This window comes from Magallana gigas, chromosome 9, assembly GCF_963853765.1.
Source record: "Magallana gigas chromosome 9, xbMagGiga1.1, whole genome shotgun sequence".
Taxonomy (NCBI): Eukaryota; Metazoa; Mollusca; class Bivalvia; order Ostreida; family Ostreidae; genus Magallana; species Magallana gigas.
In genome coordinates, this window is record NC_088861.1 from 43,860,527 (window position 1) to 43,884,092 (window position 23,566).

Consider the following 23,566-nt stretch of genomic DNA (forward strand, 5'->3'; position numbering starts at 1 on the left):
TCTGGTTTATATGTCCCTGAATTAGAGCTCATGAAATTAATCATTTTAAATAACGAATTTGCCATGGAGTCACTTGTTCAAAGAAATAGCGATATAGGCATCGTAAAATGGCGTAAAAAACGCCATCATTAAAAATTAAGTTACCAAGATTTTTAAAGCGCAAAAGGATTATTTAAATGTGCATTTGATTTGAATTACCTGGTAGTAAAATTGCACCCTCTAGCTAAACTTATTCGAAAGTAGTAAGTTTTTAAACCAAATTTGATTAAATAAGTCTTAGAAATTTGAATAATATATGTTTCTTACATTTCTTAACTTGACATGCTCTCCTTTGTTTAAATAAAAAAATCTCTAACAATTCAGTAAAAGAAATTGTTGTCATAAAAACCAATGTAGAACGTTCAAAATTATTTTTTTCCACATTTGTCCGAAAGGCCTGACGATTAAGTTGTAACTCGGCTGAACCCTCCAATTAAACTGATTGTCAACACAAGATCACTTCTGGTGCAATTGATATACTATATATAATTAAGTTGGGTTTCATATGGAATTTAAAGACTTTACTCTATAAATCCACTTGACAAACAACAAAGAGATTTTCTCAAAGAATATCCTTTTATTCTTATTTTGTAAACATAAAAAAATTGAAAACAGTAATGTGTATAAAAAAACATCAACAGTATACAAATGTATATGTAAAATATTTTTCTGAAAGTAACATGGTATCAGTTATTTGCACGGCACTGTTTAATGCACGTGCATCAAGGACTGTCATTGGAGACCCGCGGGCAGTGTGGGGATTTGGAGCCCTTGGTCGCTTTCTATTGAGGTTAAGTCTTTTCTTGGAGTATTACCCCCTCATTCTTTCCACAGCGAGCACTTACCGAAACGGGGAACGAGCACGTCACTGATTTGCTGCAGAGTTGCCGCCATTGAGCCCCTGTGGCGTACAAGCACCGCAGTACCCTCGAGGTTGGTCACGTGGTCTGTGACGTCCATCAACATACCGTGGTGTAGATGGTACTGGATGTTGGCGGTAAGACGCACGCGGACGATCTTTGTGACGTAATCAGGCTCGTAGACGGTCTTTTCCTCCGTCTGGTCCTCGTTGACCTCAAGAATAGCTACGTCACCAACGACACGTGACATTTCGTCATAAATGACGAATTTGTCGCCTGCTTCCACTGCGCATACTGTAAATGCGTATCCTTCCGGTAGGCTGTCGGACCAGAAGTAGTTCTCGTTGTTGTTGAGAGTTTCTCCCGAGAAAGTCAGTCGCTTCCCATATCCAAGGCCGATGGATTGGAGCATGCGCGGTTCTCCGTTGAACAGGAAGTCTTTGGATCCCATGTAGCGAACTCGGTATCGGAACCCTGGACAGATGCTTTCGTCGACATGGAAACCTGACGAAAAAAAACCAAGATGCTGAGGACTCTTCAAACAAACCGTTTGTCATATTATATATTTCATACGTTACAATGCATCGATTTGAATAAAGAACACTACTTTTAAACTGACTAGATTAACCGTGAAAATTCACATATGAAATACAGTGTGAAGTTTTGACGGTTAGTGAGTGCTTCAATATACAGCATCAAGAAAAATTCACTTGGCATAATATATTCATTCAGAACGCTTTATCAAAATACATTAACTAATCAATATCTGCATGTGTTTTTGTTATTTATAAAAGTTTTTGTGGTGCAAGTATGAGCGATTTCAATTTAAAATAAATTTAATTGTCACGTGGTATTTCATTGCCCTGTTAAAAAAAAAATGAGCATTGGCAGATGCCTTTTATCTAAAAAATATTTTCCCCGTTTGCATAATTTTGAATAAAATAATATATGGGGTAATTTAGAACATTGTTGTTGTGTTGTGTAGGTCTTTCTTCCTCTTCTTCTTTCCTCGACTGCTCGATCGCTGTGTAGGTCTTTCTTCCTCTTCTTCTTTCTTCCACTGCTCGATCGCTGTCTCTTGGGTGAAGCTTTCTCCACGTTCAAAGAAATGTTAAAATTTTTACCCCGTTCTTCAAATTCTCTATGGTAAATTAGTCTCAAATCCCAATGAATGAATTTTAGTTTTTTTTTTATCTTTTTTTTTCCATCTACATATACCACGTGACAAAATGACATCAGAAATAAAATCTACAAATTTCGGCAGTTGTTTTCAGTAACGTAACATGAATATGTTACCACTTACACAACTATCCGTAATTATCTGCCGAATCGTCACAGCAGAAATCGAAGGTAACTGAAAAGACAAAACCTTTTCAAACCACAACATACGGTCTACAACACAGGTCAGAAAGGTCACTGTTTGATCAAGAGGTCTCAGGTCACATTAATTTGTAGAGTTCTCAACCCCCCCACCTACCCACCTTACAATACTCAATGCTTAGATGATCATCTTTTCATAAATATCAATAAAGTTAAACAACTTTGGTATACTTTTGACAAAGTTAAAAAATAACATTTTGAATTAATAAAAATTAATATTTTTTTTACTCAATTAAAATGTTCCTACTGTACGTTTTAGGGTAAAATTACACTAAGTAGTGTAAAAATTCAATATATATATATATATATATATATATATATATATATATATATATATATATATATATATATATATATATATATATATATATATATATATATATATATATATTATTTTGACACATATTATATTAGCTATAAAATGTGTTAACGAGGATTAACAAAATATATTGAAGTAAATGTAACTATAAAGCGTGGTTTTCTACTGAAATAGTTTCGTAATAATGTATCGGTTGTAAATCATTTTATAAAGGTAAAGCCTTACCGATCACGGGAAACTCGTGCGGCTTGATTCCCGCCGATTTATACTGGATGGGGAAACCCCGCCCGTCAATGAACGGGGTGTCGTCACACACTCTCTCCAGGGAGGAAGAGGATTCCCCTCTCTCCTCGGTGATGGCCAGGTCATGGCGGAGATCCCGGGCGGGCCGGAACAAATCTTGGAGAGACCCGCGGGATCCGCGCGGGGTTTTGGTCAGTCCTGGATCCGCGCCTAGAGATTTTATGTCCTCGGGGCGGATAGTGGCGTACAGGGATAATCTTCTGACCAGAAAACATTCGTCAATTTCATCACGGTTATCAAAGACCTGGCTATTTTCAATGATCGGCATTTTGACTTATTTGTTAAGAAATAAATAAGGATGGATTTAGTCTGGTAGCTTTTTATTCTTGATCAATCTCTTTGCGTGGCAAACTGTGTTATGATTGTAAGATCAACAGAATATCGGTATTTATTGCTGACAGAGATTATTTTTGATCAGCCAATCAGAAACGATTTGTCTCGAACTGATCTCTGCCATTGGTCGGTTTATTAATATTTTCCCACGTGTAGTCTGCATGCACTATTGCATGCACAGCTTTCTCCCATTCATAACTGAACTTTGACCCCGTATAAGTAAATATTTTGGTTTGGGTTACATGTAGATTGTAAAATTCTCCAAAAACAAAGAAACCTTTTTGATATCGGGACCTTTCCCATTTTAATAAATAATTCATGTTTACACTTACCGGCAATAATATTTGATGTTCATTTCACAAAGTAAGTCAACAGCTAGGGTGATTTTTCCACAACTTGCTAAGTATTGTTTACATAGGTCAAAGGTGAAAAGATTATTGATGTCAGACAATCTTATGAAATGTTTAATGTTATTTTTTTTTATAATATACACACTGAAAAAAATTCAAACTTCAAAAAATAAAACATTAAATCATTCCTTTAATTCCATACGTTCACATATTTCAGGCATATAATATTATCTCTCCGCATTTCTTCGATTCCGTTTTCTGTTTTTATTTACTAATTGATCTTTAGATTCAAAATTGTATGATCGAGTAGCCCCACCCCTTTTTGAACATATTACATAGGCATCAGAACCGGGGGGGGGGGAGGCTAAATTAGCTAGCCCCCCCCCCCCCCCCCCCCCCGCCCTTTCTTCTCGCAGCAAAGATAATAGTTCCTAAACTTATCTTGAAAAGATTGAAATATTGAGAAGTCATAGGTTTACTATATATGAATCCGAAGCATTTATATAAAGGTCTATGTTGCTGTAACAGCAATTACGTTCTCTCTCTCTCTCTCTCTCTCTCTCTCTCTCTCTCTCTCTCTCTCTCTCTCTCTCTCTCTCTCTCTCTCTCTCTCTCTCTATTAAAGACACAATGAACTCTCTGTTTATGCCACCGTGAATTATTTCCCTGATTCCCGATCCAACAACAATGCAAATAATAAAATAATAACCCCCCCCCCCCAAGCAGATGAGCTACAATTATCAGGCATGAGCATCGTTTTTGAAAGTGGGGGGGGGGGGGGGCCAGACCCATCCAAAAAATCTTGACAAGCAAAAAAAAACAAAAAAAACCCGAAATTTAAAGTTTCCAAAAATCTTCAAAATCCTAATCCGTGGGGGGGGGGGGGGGGGGGCGTGGGGGGGGGCGTGGGGGGGGGGGGGGGCTCAACTATACTTCCAAAAAAAATTCTTCCCTACCAAAATTTTTTCCCCTCCAAATCATGAAATTCCTAATCCGTGGGGGGGGGGGGGGGTATATTCAATTTTCATCTCAATTTTTTACTAACTTCCAAAAAAGTGGGGGGGGGGGGGGGGGGCCAACTCCATTATAATTCATTTTTTTATATGTAAATTTTAAAAAATTTGTTGCTGCGAGAAAAAGTGGGGGGGGGGGGGGCAGGCCCCCCCCCCCCCCCCTGGCCCCCCCTGATGCTACGTGCCTGATTATGTGCATAAACCATATATATTTTGGGGAATGTTTCAGGCACAGATTATATCACTTTTCTTTTTAAAAAATGTCCCAGAGCACACGTATATATATACACGTACTATATATTCCATATCAACTAAAACATTGCTGAGTTTCTCCACTTGTCTATAAGAGTCTCAGTCCGCCTATAAAAGAGAATCCCTTTACCGTGGTAAGTACATGTAAGCATGACTGCATGAAAACGTGCCTTTTTCTATTACTCTGAATTTAAAAAGTATTACATTAATTTTCGATATCGAAAGAGGGCAAGATCTGAAAAGTACGTCCTTAGAGCGGTGTCTTCCCACTTAGCCAACATTTTGAAAAAATACAGGTAAAATACAGGTAAATTTGTGTTGGCTAAGTGGGAATGGGGTGCAGGTGGAGAACAAAAGAATTTAATTACAGGTAAGCTATAGTCTGTTTTCAGATAAAAGTCAAATTTTCTTTGGTTCTGATTTGAACATATTTTATTGCATTATATATTGCAATGGGATTGGGCACAAGTTATAAATACTTAATTCGGCCTCTTAATTTCTTTGGTTTCTATATTTTTATTGAATATTTCCAATCTAGATAATATGAAATTAACAAAATACAAAAAAACGCTTGAGTAAATTAAGTCCTTAATTATATTCCTAAGGGTGATACTTCACATTTTATAAGATTCATTGTATGATGATGAATACATCATTAGTTAAGAAGATAAAATCATCCTTTGTCGTTTTTTTTTAAGTTGACCTGCACCTGAATATCGGTGCTTATCAATTGCAATTAGTTTATTATCTAAAACCATTAAAATACACATGTACATGAGGTACAAAACTGTGTTATTTGTGTTAAATTGTAATGTCAAAAGTTTAATTAAATATGATATTACATTAGAACATAGTAATACATGTTTCTAGTCTATTCTTTAAAAACTGCTGATCTATCTTATTAATGTATATATACATCCAATTTATAAACAGTTTGTTAATTTACATCAATGTTTTAATCATGCAAGTACTGGCATTGGTTAATACTTATAAAATGTGTTATGTAATAATCTTTCAGAAAATTGCTGATTTATTTTTGAAAAAAAAAATGCTTTGGTTATTTTTATTCAATTATTTATTTTAATTATCATATGCATGTTATAGCTTTAATTAAATGCTATTTTTTATTTGCATTTTTTCAATTTACTATTCTCAGGTAATTGATAACAAATACACTTACATGTGAAAACAGACTATAGCCTGCTGATCACTCAGGTGTGAAAATCAAAATGTTGGCCAAGTGGGAATTGAGAATTTCAGAATGTTGGCTAAGTGGGAATAAACCCTTAGAGCAGGCGATGGTTATGACGGTGATCAATTTACCTAAAATTCTACAGGGACCATCTCTTATAATGTGAATACCTAATTGATCTGCAAAAAAGTAAGATAATCATATGCCAAAAGAGAAGATAGCAGGAACTTCTTTTTCATTTTTGGAATATCTTCGCATCATCAAACCATTGCGAATTTATTTAATATTCTTTAAATCCTACTGTTTTTTGTTGTTTGTCCTCTATGCAAACTGCATGTTTGGTGAGGATTAACATTTCCTATAGCACCGCCTCCTAGCTCCTATTGATCAGAAATCAATCTTTACATGTACTCAATTAAAATGGAAATCATTCACATACACGACTTATGGTATAAGGGAGCTAACTCGCAGTAAATACTCAAGCCTGACCAGTTTAACTGCACTGTTTGTATTTCTACCAAGTGTGTCTCAGTTCAGTTTATTTTCATTCAAAACCATAAACTGATACATGAGGTACATAAACAAAAGTAATATTTTTACACAATTATATACACCGACACCGATGGTATAATATAAGCACTCACAAATCATATGCCATCACGAATCTTGAGAGATCCTATATTATAACATTGGTGATATATGTATCCATTTCATATACCGTAAAGATTGCTTGTTTCAGAAAGAAAGAAAAAAATATTAATTAGATCTGTACATTTAATAAAGAAATATTTTTATACATCCAATTCCAACTGCATTCAATACACACATGTACATTAAATTATTTCTTTAGTTTACAATTAACGATGATATACACACATTATGTTTACAGACATATGTACATGTATAAAACACACATTCTATTTACATATGATGTACACATATATTATATACAGTTTTTCTTATAAATAGAATGCATACACATAGTTTGTTTACATATAGAACAAAATAGTTTATTTACAATGATACATACATACAGTTTGTTTCTAATACATGATATAATACTTGCACATGGTTTGTTGACATATACACATACAATATGTATATACACACAATTTGTTTACATATAATACATACACACAGTTTGTTTACATATAATACACACACAATGTTTACATCAGACATTGTATTTTCTTCACTTTACCTGTGTAGTACTCAGTCACAAAGAGGTTGTCTCTGGTGTCCACACATAAACCCCATGGACCCTGTAAATGACAGTTGTCAATGTAGCGGAGGAACTGTCCGTCCTGATCCAGGATGTGGATACGGTGGTTGTCATAGTCTGCTGTCAGGATCCGACCCTGGCTGTCTGTTGTGATGCCGCGTGGATCAAATGGTCCCTTGGTAGTAGAGGGAGGACCAGTGTAGGTAAACCGGAGTTTCCTGGCCTGATTGACCACCACTACTGCACGGGCGTCAGAGTCTGACACACAGATATCTAGGTTCCTGTTCTCACTGATGTATTTAATGTTTAATCCACCAGATGAATAGAGAGGTTGTCCTTTGTCGTCGTACTGAATACTTTGTTTCTCTCTGGAGCCAGAGTAACACACAACTTTTGTTTGTTTATAATCATCACTGAACATGACAACCAGGAGGTCACCAGAGGAGGTACTACAGACACTGCGAGGTCTCCACCCCCGTAGTCTGATCACTGTCTGTATCTGTGTATTCTTCACTATGTTCACAGTTCTATCACTGAAATCAGTATAAACTAGATCCCCACTCCTGTCACTGCTATGTCCCATGGATAGTTCCCTGACTTGGTTTGGACTGACTTCACTAGTTCCCCCTGCAGGTTGTAGAGACTCATCATCTTATTATCATAACTACACGTCCATATTTCTTCATCACTGTGACAAGTAACACTGGTTAGACCATTAGAAAAGCCTCCATACTGTGTCTGTATGGTGGAGATGATTCGTGGCTCATCAAGCAGTGGTTTGAGAGGAGAGGATCCAGCTTCTGAGGTTTCCATGGTGTAGCCGTGTTCCTCTGTTGTAATGGAGAATGCTGACAGGGAACCAAATTGTTGGTAAAGTTGTTCTGGGTTAATTTTCTGATGGGTGAAGTTTGGTAGAGAAATTGTGAGTTTAGGAGGCAATCTTCTGAATTCAGCAATCCTGGATTTGTAGGCAGAGACAAGGCTGACATCATTGGAGTCCAGTAACTTCTTCAGATCAGCAATGCTCTGTGTGATTTCAGAAATGGTGTGTGTAATTTCATCTTCCTGTTTGTTTAAGACAGCCAGGTGTTTGGTGTCCATTTCATCAAGATCAGATTTCAGTTTCTGTATAATGGTGTCTATTTCTCTGTGCCAGACTTCTCCATGTTTGTCAATTCCTGTTGTCAATTTCTTGGAGTTTTTACTCAGATCAGCTTTCTGCACTGTTATTTTGTTTGCAATCTCTTGGTATTTAGGAGAAAGGGATTTAACAAGTTCTTGCAAATCTTTCTGTAGATCTTCTCTTTTCTTTTCATAGTTGGTATAAATGTCTACTAACTTATGATTTTTGTGACTTTCAGAGGAAACACAGTGGGCACAAATAGGAATGTCACATTGTTCACAATGAAGCTCACATTGCTTGGGGGAATGTTTTGTGCAAATGGGATAATTTGGAGTAGATCCTCGGTCTTTGAACGGTACCACCTGATGTTTTTTGGATAAATCCAGCATATGTTCTCCAACACAAGCTTTGCAGAGATTGGTCTGACAGAAGTCACAGTGTAGTGGGGGGACAGGGGTATCACACACATCACAACGCACCACATCCTGGGCACTGCTTCGGGGATCCATGGTCAAGTCCTTTATGTATGGTGCATCTACCCTGAAATATACATGTATATCATTAATTCCAATCCTATTGGAATAGATTATATTTATATATACATAAATCTATGTAAATTTTGTATCCTGATAAAATGCTTTTCTTATCATATTAATGTGAACGAAAGTTTTCAATGTAATATGCATAGCCATTCTCTCCTTAACTATGCAATCAAGCATACTAACAACATATCAAATAGATTTAAGTATATTTTTCATGATCCACAATTTATCAAAATCAAGATCATTGAAACAATTATCAGACATGTCAAATGTTGGTGATTATTTTATTCCATTTCTCTTTTTAATCCATTTTTGAAACTTGTTATCTCAATTAAATGAATTACAGACTATCAAAAAAAAATGCCAGTTCCATACCTATTAATTTTCTAATGTACTGAAACTCCATTTACTATAAGTTTAAATATTTCCTGTTGTACAAGATAGTAATCCATTTAAATGGCAAAATCAGATTTCAGTTGACTGGTATATGACAATTATTGTGGTCTGTAATTCATTAATTTTGTCTGGCAATTAATTTTTACAAATTTAGTTAATTAAATGCTATGAAACTTAATGGATGATTGGCCTATCAATAACAAGTTTAATATTTTAATAGATATGAAACCACAATATTTGTTGTTATTGGTCTACTTTATAATGATTTTTACCGATACATTCCTGTAGCACATTACATCTACAAACCTTGTACACTTTGGTTCATGTTGACAATGTACAGATGTTGTAATGGAAGTTCAGCTGGGGAACTCTGTAGTTTCTCAAAAGACAGGCCTATAAATAATAATAAACAAATCAAAATCAATAACATCAATTACCAAATTTTGGTGTATAAAAAAAACAAATTTCATAACACATATTTTAGCATCTCACATCAAAGGTTAAATAAGGTATCTAATCAGTAAAAAATCTTTTTCATCCATAGACTTTGTACTTTCCACTACTGTTTTCTTTTATAACAACTTTAATTTTAAATGACATTGGAAAGTAACCAACAATAGATACTGGGTCAGTGTTCCTTGCATTAATGCACGTCGCGTCAATCTACGGGGGGGGGGGGGGGGGGGGGGGGGGGGGGGGCGCACTGTGTTAAGTTCCTTTTCTTTAAAATCATAACAATTAACATATTTTCACCTGAATGTGTATATATTCAAGAGAGGACTATGTTAACATCCTACAAAGTATTTGTGAAAAAGTGTTGGTTAGAACTTAGAAATCTAACGTTAAATAAGCGAAAAAGTATCTATCTTTTGTGTTTCTTAGCCAAAACATGTTAAACACCTAGAAATAAACAAAATCCATTTGATCTTGAAACAGACCTGAACAATACAATGTTAAACTATTATCATAACCTGATCTTATGGAATGAATTACCTCTTCACATTAGAATTTTACCAACTGAGTCTTCATTCAAAACAGCCATAAAAACATTCTTTAGAAAGCCAAACAAACTTTATGACTTTGGAAACAGAAAAGCAAATATTATACATTGTCAGATAAGAAATAATGCAAGCAATTTAAATGCTGACCTATTCAATCATTTTTTGTGTGAAAATTCTATTTGTGATATGTGTGGTTATGCATCTGAAAATGCTTATCATTATTTTTTTGTCTGTCCACATTATCATGCACAGAGGCAAGTATTTATACAGTCAATAAGTAATTTACACTTAGATATCCCCATCTCTCTGGACTTATTGTTATATGGGGACAGTAGTTTGCCTTATAACGAAAATGTTGCTATATTTAAGATTGTACATGATTATATATTAGCTACCAAAAGATTTAAGTTTTAATGCATTATTCACAGTGTCACTCAAACAGCTGAACTGCTAGCTTTCTACAACTATTTTTCATTTTGTACATAAATAATACCCGGTACCAAGCATTTTGATTCCACTTATTTTTTCCTTTATTTTTCTCTACTATATTTTATTGTTACATTGTACCATCAATGTTTGTCAAATTGACTGTTAAAGGAGAGGGCTCAAATAGGCAGATTGCCTGCTGCCCAATCCTATTATGTGATATTTTTTACATAATAAAATATTGTTTAAATAACCTGATCTTAGTTAAGCTGTATATAAATAATAGCGAGCGCAGCGAGCTCTAAGAACCAGTGTGCGCGGGAAAAAGAACGAGCTAAACCTACAGTTCATCAAACAAAATTTTTTGTCTACGTCCCATAATGCTCTCTAATGTTTTCACCCGTGGTGCTATGCCAAAAATGGCCGACTTCTAACTCGTAATTTACGGTGTCTTAAGGTTTGAAGATACGTTTAGAGTACCGCATATGCTATGGCGAGACTCGAGAAATTTGTTAGTTGCTTCCATACCTTCGTATTGAGTCGAGATACGTTAACAAAGACGAACAAAGTTACGGATGACGTCACAGTGCTCTCGCGCTATATTTCCCGCGATAAATTTAGAGGTGGATCAAACATCTGTAATTTGTGTACTATAGCTATTTAAGAAATGAACTCAATGTCTACCCAAGTTATACTCGTATAACCTGGGTTGGAGCAATTTACGCTTTATAATCTGCGAATTATAAAAAAGCGTAAATTGCTCCAACCCAGGTTATACGAGTATAACTTGGGTAGATATTGAGTTCATTCCTTATAATTTAATTTGGAATTTGCTGTACAAATTGAGTCCGTTTTACTTTTAAAAATGATATAAATCTGTTCAAAATTCAAACGTAACGTCAAGTGAATTAGTACGTTGGTGCATTGTGACGTGTCTTGTGACGTGCAAACCAGGTTATACAAATATAACTAAATTTTTCTATCCAATCAAATGCCGCGTTACAACCATAATTAGATTATTTCAGTATAGACTGCGATACCTGTCTCATTGACATATGATTTGTTTTTTTTTTCAATGTATAGAGATTATTTAAATATATACTAGCAAGAGCCATACTTTACTGTCATATCGATTCATTTATAAGCTAATTGTGCATGCATGTATAGTAGCTAGTCAGGTAAGTATATGAGTAGGGAGGAAATAAACAATAGGATATTTTGAACTAAATAAACAGGAATAAAGAGAAAAAATAAACAGTAAAAAAATTTATGTAGATATTGCATATAGTCAAACCATTAAATTTAAAAGTGGGAAATTACACACCTACAAACAGGAACCGGGCTCTCTCTCCCCCCCCCTCTCTCTCTCTCTCTCTGGAGAGGGGTAAGGGGTTGCGCTGTATGTATCATGACCATTAAAATTAGTACCTTTGCCCCGGCATACTAATTGTAGAGAAATAATCTCTCAAAAATTCTTTGACGTTCGTTGATACCTAAATAACACTAGGATTACAATGATGCAAGGTAGGCTATGTGTAATTCTTGCTGCGCTTGCCAGAACGGTACCTGTTATCTTCAATTTTGTTTTTTGATAAACAATTCTAAACTTTCATTGCCCAATAAAAATACAAAAAATGTACTTTTAACTATATAACACATTCTGACATTCATGCTCCTTGAAAAAAAATCCCACAACAAGTAGGCCTAGCACTTACAATGTTTCTTGGCGTCAATATCATTACATTTTAACAGCGTTAAACGACCGATCTAGCTCCTCCAAAAGTTCGTCCAACATGGCGATTGCAGCAGGCGTTCCGACCGTGGCCTAGACCTATTTGGGTTACGGGGTGATTCGTACCGAGACGTTTCGCTCTGGGGCGCCTGTAAAGTGCGAAACGAAATCGAAACGAAACGAAACGAAACGAAATCAAACGAAACGAAACGAAATCAATCGAAACGAAACGAAATCAAACGAAACGAAACCAAAAATCGAAACGAAACGAAACGGAATTTAAACAAAACTAATATCAATTTTGTTTACATAAAAGGGGCGCCTGTAAAGTGCGAAACGAAATCGAAACGAAACGAAACGAAACGAAATCAAACGAAACGAAACGAAATCAATCGAAACGAAACGAAATCAAACGAAACGAAACCAAAAATCGAAACGAAACGAAACGGAATTTAAACAAAACTAATATCAATTTTGACTACATAAAAGTGAAAATAAATTCATTGAAATAAATTTTTGAACCATAAAATATAACTACCTGTATGTTTCAGATTGGCGCTGTAAATTTTTAAGCCGATTATCCGAAATTTCACTTATTTACATAATTATATAATTTTTGCAAATTTCGGATAATCGGCTTAAAAATTTACAGCGCCAATCTGAAACATACAGGTAGTTATATTTTATGGTAAAAGGGGTAAAGACAGTTTTAGAATACGTTTACAGTATAATCATCTTTATATTGCAAGTTAATTTTGTCAAATTACGACGTCCAAATGCATGCTATACATATTAAAACAATTCTTATTATATGTTAGAAACTGGTAACCAACCAGTATGCTCTAAATCACATTGTATTCGATCGTTTAGTTTTTACAATATTTCAAATCGACAGAAAGAAAATTGATGTTAGAATATGCCCTTTAGTATCATCCTCATATCTCTATCTCTCTTTTTCTTTCTTTCTCTCTCTCCCAAACTTGCGTATATACTTTGCTATGTGATGTCGCTGATAAGTTTTAAGGCATCTCTCTCTCTCTCTCTCTCTCTCTCTCAAAACGTCTGAATATCTTTTTAATCATTTAATGAAACAAATTAGAAACATTAAAAGGTATAGGAATGTACATCACTTATTTACATAATTATATAATTTTTGCAAATTTCGGATAATCGGCTTAAAAATTTACAGCGCCAATCTGAAACATACCGGTAGTTATATTTTATGGTTCAAAAATTTATTTCAATGAATTTATTTTCACTTTTATGTAGTCAAAATTGATATTAGTTTTGTTTAAATTCCGTTTCGTTTCGTTTCGATTTTTGGTTTGGTTTCGTTTGATTTCGTTTCGTTTCGATTGATTTCGTTTCGTTTCGATTGGTTTCGTTTCGTTTCGTTTCATTTCGTTTCGTTTCGTTTCGATTTCGTTTCGCACTTTACAGGCGCCCTTCGCTCTGACTGACGATTTGTACCGAGACGTTAAATCTATCACATGACCCGCCGTTTTAAAAAGGACCACTGACCAAGACGTTTAACGTTTCAAGATTAAGTATTTAATTAAGATCAAGACTTATTGATAATGAAATTAATGATTTCAGAAAGTCTTATTTGGTGTTAGATCCATTATGACGCCTTAATTAATTGATCAATTTGAAATTATATCTTTTGGCCTTTATTTTTGGAGAGAATTGTTTAGTCTGTAAAACGTAATTTGAATTTAATTTTGTCAAAATTGTTAACGATAAATACAGTATTATTTTTTTTGTACCATGTTCTTATCTGAATTTTATTTTTTTCCTGGTTCATAATATTTCACATAATATATCATTGCATTGTATAAGATTCAAAATATCTATTTTATGACTTTGCCAAGCATAGTTTACAAACAAGAGTTATTCCCTTTTTTGCATTACTACATGTGACTGTTATCTGTAATTCTAATTAGATAGTTATTCACTCATGATAATCAACATTTAAACATATTTCATTTCACTCTATAATTGACTTATTTAGCAAATATGATATGCTTCATTAATAGGCAGTATTATAAATAGCACAAAGTATAAAACAGTTACTTACAGTCTATAGAATTACGTCATGATCTAATACAAACTCATCTAGTCTGTAGGAAGAAGATCAGATCGTAAAAAAAGACAAAGCAAAGAGATTTAATTTAAAAGACTACTGGAATTGAGAATTCAAATATAGAATTGACCATGTGATGTATAATCAACTACATCAGGTTTAATACTGACTAAAATGACCGTTGTGGTAGTAAATGCCCAAAACCTATAATTATAAAAAAAACCCTCTTAATTATCAATTTCATGATAATACAATTACATGTATGACTTAGTACTATAAAATATCACCCTATCACATAAATATGTTATTTAGGTACCTCATGTACAATTACATGGTTGTTTGAGTGAAAATAAACTGAATTAAAAGTTGGAATTCCAATTTCGCCTTAGTAAGCTCTAAGGTGAATTAAGACATGGCGGCAACTTATATTAACATCTAATTAGTTGTAATATTGTTGGTATAGTATTACTGGTATACTGTATTACCATTTAAAATTATTTGTTCTTAATTAGGTATGAGTAATACCCCATTCATACGACGAAAGTGTGCAAATTAACATGAGTAAATTTACACACATAAGTAAAAGTTAATTTGCTAAGCGTTCAGACGAGATTTATCTACCGTAAGTAAATCCTTCAATTGTCATTAAAAATAAGGCGATGGACAAATTTCAGACGTGAATTTTTACAAAAGGGATATTCTGGGTGTTCCTAAATCAAGGACATTTGACAACTGATTGGTACGACAGAACAGATTGAAAAGTTGAATTTTTTTTTATTGCAGAACGGAAAATTCTTAAAATTGTGTGAACAGTTGGACAATGGTTCGACCCAGCCTAAAAAAATTGTAAAAGAATCTTTGCAAGTAAAGAAAAACGTAGCTATTGCCATTTTCTGGTTAGTGTATCGGACGACTGGAAATCTTTTTATTGTTACGACAGCATATATGCAAAATTTTATCTACCTACCCAGGTGCAGATAAAGGGTGTTTTCCATTTAACCAGATTTTCAGGCGTTGCCTACATCGCCGATTGCTGGAAGACGCGTCGCCGGTGTAAAGACGAAAATGACCACTGTAGAACACTGTCCCGGTGGTGAGATTTCTACGGAGAAAATTGATCCAAGGTCAGTATTCTATGACAAGTAGGGTCCTTTTCCCATAGTAGAAAATCATTCCAGACCAACCCCCTAAACGTTAAAAACTGATCCCTATAGAATTTTGACCTCGTTTATACGCCACATGGAAATTTAAGGCGATGCGTGTTGTATTTATGTTTCGAGGGGAGGGGGCGGCAAAAGCTTTTGAAAGATTAGGCAAAACTATGGATTTACCTCCCGTTTTTACATTAGTTTTAACTTTAAACAGAACGATGTCTATGTTTATCTTAAAGTGATCGTAAACTTTTGGAGCCCCTTCGCTAAACCTATTTAGGGTTTGTTCTCCCCCTAAAGGGACATTAATGACGATACACTCGCTTGCGCTCCATTTTTGCATAATGAAAGACGGTAATGGCAGAACAGTTTCATCTACTTGCTTTGCTGAATAGGTCCCACATTGTAGTAGATGATTTCACAGATAAACCTACGTAATGACCTGTGTACGTTCTGCAGAATTTTAGAAAAAAAAGACAGGTGTTGGTTTTGCATTGATGATCGTTTGTTTTGCGTCGGTCTCTGTTGATTTTGCAAGAAGATGTTGATTTTGTTTTAAGCTAGTCTGTTTGTATTTTTGCATGTTTTTAAAAATAAGTTGTTCCTTTTGCATTAACGTCTTTTTTTACTCTTTCAGCCGAATACACTTTTTACTGTCAATTTATTTATTTGTTAAAAGAAACATGCTTCCTTTGATGATTCATGAGGGTTATAAATGTAGAGATCACTGCAGAAGAAAGCTACGTCGTTTTCATTTTTTTGGGGCCTAAATTTAGGGTTAGTGGAACTTTTTATAATTAGTGTACTTTAATTAAAAATATTACTTTTTAATTATAAAAATACAGACAGACAGATAATGACGATGGGCAATAACAGGTGATCAACAAGCGTTATTCGAACAACTTGATACGGAAGAAATACATAATATTTAATAATAATTAATATACACATTCAGTGTACATTTGCCCCTTTCTTTGCATTGGAAATCTGCAACGTTCAGTTTTCTATGAATACACTTTGATAATTCATGTGTCATGTGCACAATCATAAACGTCTCCACGTGTTTTGAGTATAATTATTTTTGTAAGATTAAATGAGAGGTTCAGAATTACATAACAAATTTTTTATGTTGTTCTAGCTCACCTGAGCTGAAAGCTCAAGTGAACTATTCTGATCACATTTTGTCTGTCGCCCGTCTGTCTGTCTGTCTGTCTGTCCGTCTGTCTGTAAACTTTTCACATTTTCAACATCTTCTCAAGAACCACTGAGCCGATTTCAACCAAACTTGGCACAGAGCATTCGTAGGCTAAGGGAATTCAAAGTTGTGAAAATTAAGGACTTTTGCAAAGGGAGATAATTAGGAATTATTGAAAAATTTCGAGAATTTTTCAAATATCTTCTTCTCACGAACTATTAGGCCAGGAAAGCTGAAACTATTGTGGAAGCACCCTCAGGTAGTGTAGATTTTAAGTTTTTAAAATTATGATCCTCATGGGTAGGGTGGGACCACATTGGGGGGGGGGGGGTCGACTTTTTACATAGGATCTTTAAAAATCTTCTTCTCAAAAAACAATCAGCCAGGAAAACTGAAACGTGTGTGGAAAATTTTTCCGTGTAACGGGATTTTCTTCAGGTGACACTTGTCCTGCAAGGTGATAATTGTTCCATGATTGGCCATACCGTTGCCTATAATTAGCACCGATCGTCCTAAATGTACGTATAATCTGATTTATTTAAAACGAGAGAGAGAGAGAGAGAGAGAATGAGAGAGAGAGAATGAGAGAGAGAGAGAATGAGAGAGAGAGAGAGACCGGAAAATATTTAATGAGTTAAATAAGAGTCAGATTGAGGGGAAAACATACATTCGTCAAGTTGAGTTGATGCCTACGGTAGACACTTTATAATAGTACATCGCGCAAAATTTGTCTTCTTTAAATCTGTGGCATATTTACAACTCATAATATGCAAAAAAATAATACTTTAAAATGAAATATTACTAATTTTCAAGTACACTTATATGCATGATTTGCGTAATACATTGCTTTGTTTGGGACTCTTGAACAACATTAACAAAATACATGTAGCAATAGTTTTCTAGAAGTTTTTGTTAAAAACAATAAAAAAAAATAATGAATTTTTTCTTCTATTGATATTTATATCTAAATTCTAACAATAATTAAAACAGCGCTTGTTTTCTCCTTCTTGGTTTAATCCGTGATACAGATAACACGCGTGTTACGGTGTCTTACACCATCGCGGTAAAATCGTGGCCCCGCGATGACAATACCGCGACGGTGTATCGCGGAAAGGATTAAAACACCATCACGGTGTCGCGGGAAAATACGGGATCCGCGTTGGCTGTAGTGTACCTAAAATTCTACAGGGACCATCTCTTATAATGTGAATACCTAATTAATCTGCAAAAAAGTAAGATAATCATATGCCAAAAGAGAAGATAGCAGGAACTTCTTTTTCATTTTTGGAATATCTTCGCATCATCAAACCATTGCAAATTTATTTAATATTCTTTAAATCCTACTGTTTTTGTGTTGTTTGTCCTCTATGCAAACTGCATGTTTGGTGAGGATTAACATTTCCTATAGCACCGCCTCCTAGCTCCTATTGATCAGCAATCAATCTTTACATGTACTCAATTAAAATGGAAATCATTCACATACACGACTCATGGTATAAGGGAGCTAACTCGCAGTAAATACTCAAGCCTGACCAGTTTAACTGCACTGTTTGTATTTCTACCAAGTGTGTCTCAGTTCAGTTTATTTTCATTCAAAACCATAAACTGTAACATGAGGTACATAAACAAAAGTAATATTTTTACACAATTACAATTACAATTTACACAACCGACACCGATGGTATAATATAAGCACTCACAAATCATATGCCATCACGAATCTTGAGAGATCCTATATTATAACATTGGTGATATATGTATCCATTTCATATACCGTAAAGATTGCTTGTTTCAGAAAGAAGAAAAAAAATATTAATTAGATCTGTACATTTAATAAAGAAATATTTTTATACATCCAATTCCAACTGCATTCAATACACACATGTACTTTAAATTATTTCTTTAGTTTACAATTAACGATGATATATACACATTATGTTTACAGACATATGTACATGTATAAAACACACATTCTATTTACATATGATGTACACATATATTATATACAGTTTTTCTTATAAATAAAATGCATACACATAGTTTGTTTACATATAGAACAAAACAGTTTATTTACAATGATACATACATACAGTTTGTTTCTAATACATGATATAATACTTGCACATTGTTTGTTGACATATACACATACAAATGTATATACACACATTTTGTTTACATATAATACATACACACAGTTTGTTTACATATAATACACACACAATGTTTACATCAGATATTGTATTTTCTTCACTGTACCTGTGAATAGTTCAGCCACAAAGAGGTTGTCTCTGGTGTCCACACATAAACCAAATGGAGCTTGTAAATGACAGTTGTCAATGTAGCGGAGGAACTGTCCGTCCTGATCCAGGATGTGGATACGCCAGTTGTTACGGTCTGCTGTCAGGATCCGACCCTGGCTGTCTGTTGTGATGCTGCATGGATCGAATGATCCCTTGGTAGTAGAGGGAGGACCAGTGTAGGTAAACCGGAGTTTCCCGGCCTGATTGACCACCACTACTGCACGGGCGTAACGGTCTGACACACAGATATCTAGGTTCCTGTTCTCACTGATGTATTTAATGTCACCAGATGAATAGAGAGGTTGTCCTTTGTCGTCGTACTGAATACTTTGTTTCTCTGTGGAGCCAGAGTAACACACAACTTTTGCTTGTTTATTATCATCACTGTCCATGAAAACCAGGAGGTCACCAGAGGAGGTACTACAGACGCCGCGAGGTCTCAACCCCTGTAGTCTGATCACTGTCTGTATCTTTGTATTCTTCACTATGTTCACAGTTCTATCTGTGTAATCAGTATAAACTAGATCCCTACTCCTTGTCACTGCTGTGTCCCGTGGTTTGTTCCCTGACTTGGTTTGGACTGACTTCACTAGTTCCCCCTGCAGGTTGTAGAGACTCATCATCTTATTACAATAACTACACGCCCAGATTTCTTCATCACTGTGACAAGTAACACTAGATAGATAATTAGTATAGCCTCCATACTGTGTCTGTATGGTGGAGATGATCCGTGGCTCATCAAGCAGTGGTTTGAGAGGAGAGGATCCAGCTTGTGAGGTTTCCATGGTGTAGCCATGTTCCTCTGTTGTAATGGAGAATGCTGACAGGGAACCAAATTGTTGGTAAAGTTGTTCTGGGTTAATTTTCTGAGGGGTGAAGTTTGGTAGAGAAACTGTGAGTTTAGGAGGCAATTTTCTGAATTCAGCATTCCTGGATTTGTAGGCAGAGACACGGCTGACATCATTGGAGTCCAGTAACTTCTTTAAATCAGCAATGCTCTGTGTGATTTCAGAAATGGTGTGTGTAATTTCATCTTCCTGTTTGTTTAAGACAGCCAGGTGTTTGGCGTCCATTTCATCAAGATCAGATTTCAGTTTCTGTATAATGGTGTCTATTTCTCTGTGCCAGACTTCTCCATGTTTGTCAATTCCTGTTGTCAATTTCTTGGAGTTTTTACTCAGATCAGCTTTCTGCACTGTTATTTTGTTTGCAATCTCTTGGTATTTAGGAGAAAGGGATTTAACAAGTTCTTGCAAATCTTTCTGTAGATCTTCTCTTTTCTTTTCATAGTTGGTATAAATGTCTACTAACTTATGATTTTTGTGACTTTCAGAGGAAACACAGTGGGCACAAATAGGAATGTCACATTGTTCACAATGAAGCTCACATTGCTTGGGGGAATGTTTTGTGCAAATGGGATAATTTGGAGTAGATCCTCGGTCTTTGAACGGTACCACCTGATGTTTTTTGGATAAATCCAGCATATGTTCTCCAACACAAGCTTTGCAGAGATTGGTCTGACAGAAGTCACAGTGTAGTGGGGGGACAGGGGTATCACACACATCACAACGCACCACATCCTGGGCACTGCTTCGGGGATCCATGGTCAAGTCCTTTATGTATGGTGCATCTACCCTGAAATATACATGTATATCATTAATTCCAATCCTATTGGAATAGATTATATTTATATATACATAAATCTATGTAAATTTTGTATCCTGATAAAATGCTTTTCTTATCATATTAATGTGAACGAAAGTTTTCAATGTAATATGCATAGCCATTCTCTCCTTAACTATGCAATCAAGCATACTAACAACATATCAAATAGATTTAAGTATATTTTTCATGATCCACAATTTATCAAAATCAAGATCATTGAAACAATTATCAGACATGTCAAATGTTGGTGATTATTTTATTCCATTTCTCTTTTTAATCCATTTTTGAAACTTGTTATCTCAATTAAATGAATTACAGACTATCAAAAAAAAATGCCAGTTCCATACCTATTAATTTTCTAATGTACTGAAACTCCATTTACTATAAGTTTAAATATTTCCTGTTGTTCAAGATAGTAATCCATTTAAATGGCAAAATCAGATTTCAGTTGACTGGTATATGACAATTATTTTGGTCTGTAATTCATTAATTTTGGCTGGCAATTAATTTTTACAAATTTAGTTAATTAAATGCTATGAAACTTAATGGATGATTGGCCTATCAATAACAAGTTTAATATTTTAACTCTTATTTTTTACCGATACATTCCTGTAGCACATGACATCCACAAACCTTGTACACTTTGGTTCATGTTGACAATGTACAGATGTTGTAATGGAAGTTCAGCTGGGGAACTCTGTAGTTTCTCAAAAGACAGGCCTATAAATAATAATAAACAAATCAAAATCAATAAAATAAATTACCAAATTTTGGTGTATAAAAAAAACAAATTTCATAACACAGATTTTAGCATTTCACATCAAAGGTTAAATAAGGTATCTAATCAGTAAAAAATCTTTTTCATTCATAGACTTTGCACTTTCCACTACTGTTTTCTTTTATAACAACTTTAATTTTAAATGACATTGGAAAGTAACCAACAATAGATACTGGGTCAGTGTTCCTTGCATTAATGCACGTCGCGTCAATCTACGGGGGGAGGGGGGGGGGGCACTGTGTTAAGTTCCTTTTCTTTAAAATTATAACAATTAACATATTTTCACCTGAATGTGTATATATTCAAGAGAGGACTATGTTAACATCCTACAAAGTATTTGTGAAAAAGTGTTGGTTAGAACTTAGAAATCTAACGTTAAATAAGCGAAAAAGTATATATCTATCTATCTTTTGTGTTTCTTAGCCAAAACATGTTAAACACCTAGAAATAAACAAAATCCATTTGATCTCGAAACAGACCTGAACAATGCAATTATCATAACCTGATCTTAGTTAAGCTGTATATAAACAATACTTGTTATCTTCAATTTTGTTTTTTGATAAACAATTCTAAACTTTGTTCATTGCCCAATAAAAATACAAAAAATGTACTTTTAACTATATATAACACATTCTGACATTCATGCTCCTTGAAAAAAAATCCCACAACAAGTAGGCCTAGCACTTACAATGATTCTTGGCGTCAATATCATTACATTTTAACAGCGTTAAACGACCGATCTAGCTCCTCCAAAAGTTCGTCCAACATGGCGATTGCAGCAGGCGTTCCGACCGTGGCCTAGACCTATTTGGGTTACGGGGTGATTCGTACCGAGACGTTTCGCTCTGACTGACGATTTGTACCGAGACGTTAAATCTATCACATGACCCGCCGTTTTAACGAGGCCGGGTCTAATTTTTTCGGCCCTAGATTTTTGAATGAAATTTTTTACATGAATTTCTACTGATATAATTATTATTTTAAGATAAAAAAATAAAACATTTATCACACCGTTTGTTTAGGGGGTCATCTCAGAGTTTGTTAATTTTTAACATAGGACCCTATGGGATTTTGCTTGAAATGTATCAATTTTGTACATTTTTTACATTTTTTTAAACTTCTGCCCTAGGGATTTCTTTTTCTGTTCTACATATTAAAGTTATTGCTAAAAGGCATCAAATGGTCAAATAAAAAAAACCTTTTACCTCCTGGTTTGTTCCAGGGATCTTATAAAAATTGATTTTTTGTATACCCAATTTCCCAGTTTGTCAGATAATGGCTATTTTTTATTTGACAAAAGCGGAAATGGTGATCTTTATAGTATTATTAAAACATTCATACATATTTAAGTAATAAATAAATATATAACATCACATATTAAGGGTCATTAATATAAAATACATGGTTTCTGTCTTGAAATATATGAATTAAGCTATATTTAGGCGGGTTAAGTAAAACGTGAGAGGGCTAGGCTTGCTGAACCCTCTTCACGTTTTCGACCCGAGCCCGAATATAGCTTATACGTTGAGACATTTATGTTTATTCCACAATATAAAATAAATTTTACGCATCAAACGAGCTATTTTCAACAAATTTCGCTGAATATCTGCAGTTGAAACTATCACGCCATGGCGTCAACAACGCAAAAAGATGACGTCATAATACAAATGAAACGCTGCGCGAAAGCGTGCGTACTCGTTCTGTACTCGGCCTCGTTAAAAAGGACCATTGACCAAGACGTTTAACGTTTCAAGATTAAGTATTTAATTAAGATCAAGACTTATTGATAATGAAATTAATGATTTCAGAAAGTCTTATTTGGTGTTAGATCCATTATGACGCCTTAATTAATTGATAAATTTGAAATTATATCTTTTGGCCTTTATTTTTGGAGAGAATTGTTTAGTCTGT

The 23,566-nt window shown here is 34.6% G+C and overlaps 3 protein-coding genes across 5 annotated transcripts; all 3 read right to left on the reverse strand.

The window, feature by feature from the left end:
• Positions 1–635: 635 nt before the first annotated feature.
• LOC105329160 (uncharacterized) lies at positions 636–3,272 on the reverse strand. Its single transcript, XM_034478526.2, has 2 exons — positions 2,824–3,272; positions 636–1,403 (listed from the first exon to the last, which is right to left on the reverse strand). Exons 1-2 carry the CDS (start codon positions 3,167–3,169, stop codon positions 859–861), a joined length of 891 nt encoding a protein of 296 aa, XP_034334417.2. The 5' UTR covers positions 3,170–3,272; the 3' UTR covers positions 636–858.
• A 3,529-nt stretch (positions 3,273–6,801) lies between these two features.
• On the reverse strand, positions 6,802–12,621 carry LOC105324112 (E3 ubiquitin-protein ligase TRIM45-like). 2 transcript variants are annotated; one of them, XM_066071399.1, is made up of 3 exons: positions 12,467–12,621; positions 9,631–9,717; positions 6,802–8,926 (listed from the first exon to the last, which is right to left on the reverse strand). In XM_066071399.1, the coding sequence occupies exon 3, from the start codon at positions 8,893–8,895 to the stop codon at positions 7,813–7,815; it is 1,083 nt and encodes a 360-aa protein (XP_065927471.1). In that variant the 5' UTR covers positions 8,896–8,926; positions 9,631–9,717; positions 12,467–12,621; the 3' UTR covers positions 6,802–7,812. The 2 variants fall into 2 exon arrangements, with proteins under 2 accessions (XP_065927471.1, XP_065927473.1); XM_066071401.1 differs by lacking the exon at positions 9,631–9,717 and having other exon boundaries at positions 12,467–12,590.
• A 6,114-nt stretch (positions 12,622–18,735) lies between these two features.
• Positions 18,736–22,482, reverse strand: LOC117691792 (E3 ubiquitin-protein ligase TRIM71). 2 transcript variants are annotated; one of them, XM_066071394.1, is made up of 3 exons: positions 22,344–22,482; positions 21,511–21,597; positions 18,736–20,847 (listed from the first exon to the last, which is right to left on the reverse strand). In XM_066071394.1, the coding sequence occupies exon 3, from the start codon at positions 20,814–20,816 to the stop codon at positions 19,137–19,139; it is 1,680 nt and encodes a 559-aa protein (XP_065927466.1). In that variant the 5' UTR covers positions 20,817–20,847; positions 21,511–21,597; positions 22,344–22,482; the 3' UTR covers positions 18,736–19,136. The 2 variants fall into 2 exon arrangements, with proteins under 2 accessions (XP_065927466.1, XP_065927467.1); XM_066071395.1 differs by having other exon boundaries at positions 22,371–22,466.
• Positions 22,483–23,566: the final 1,084 nt, after the last annotated feature.

What these genes read in the sequence shown, in the direction of transcription:
- LOC105329160 (XM_034478526.2), bottom strand. Translation starts at nt 3,169, where the DNA reads ATGCCGATCATTGAAAATAGCCAGGTCTTTGATAACCGTGATGAAATT. An exon ending in GCACGAGTTTCCCGTGATCG is followed by an intron (nt 1,404 to 2,823) that starts GTAAGGCTTTAC and finishes TTTTTTCGTCAG; the next exon opens with GTTTCCATGTCGACGAAAGC.
- LOC105324112 (XM_066071399.1), bottom strand. Translation starts at nt 8,895, where the DNA reads ATGGATCCCCGAAGCAGTGCCCAGGATGTGGTGCGTTGTGATGTGTGT.
- LOC117691792 (XM_066071394.1), bottom strand. Translation starts at nt 20,816, where the DNA reads ATGGATCCCCGAAGCAGTGCCCAGGATGTGGTGCGTTGTGATGTGTGT.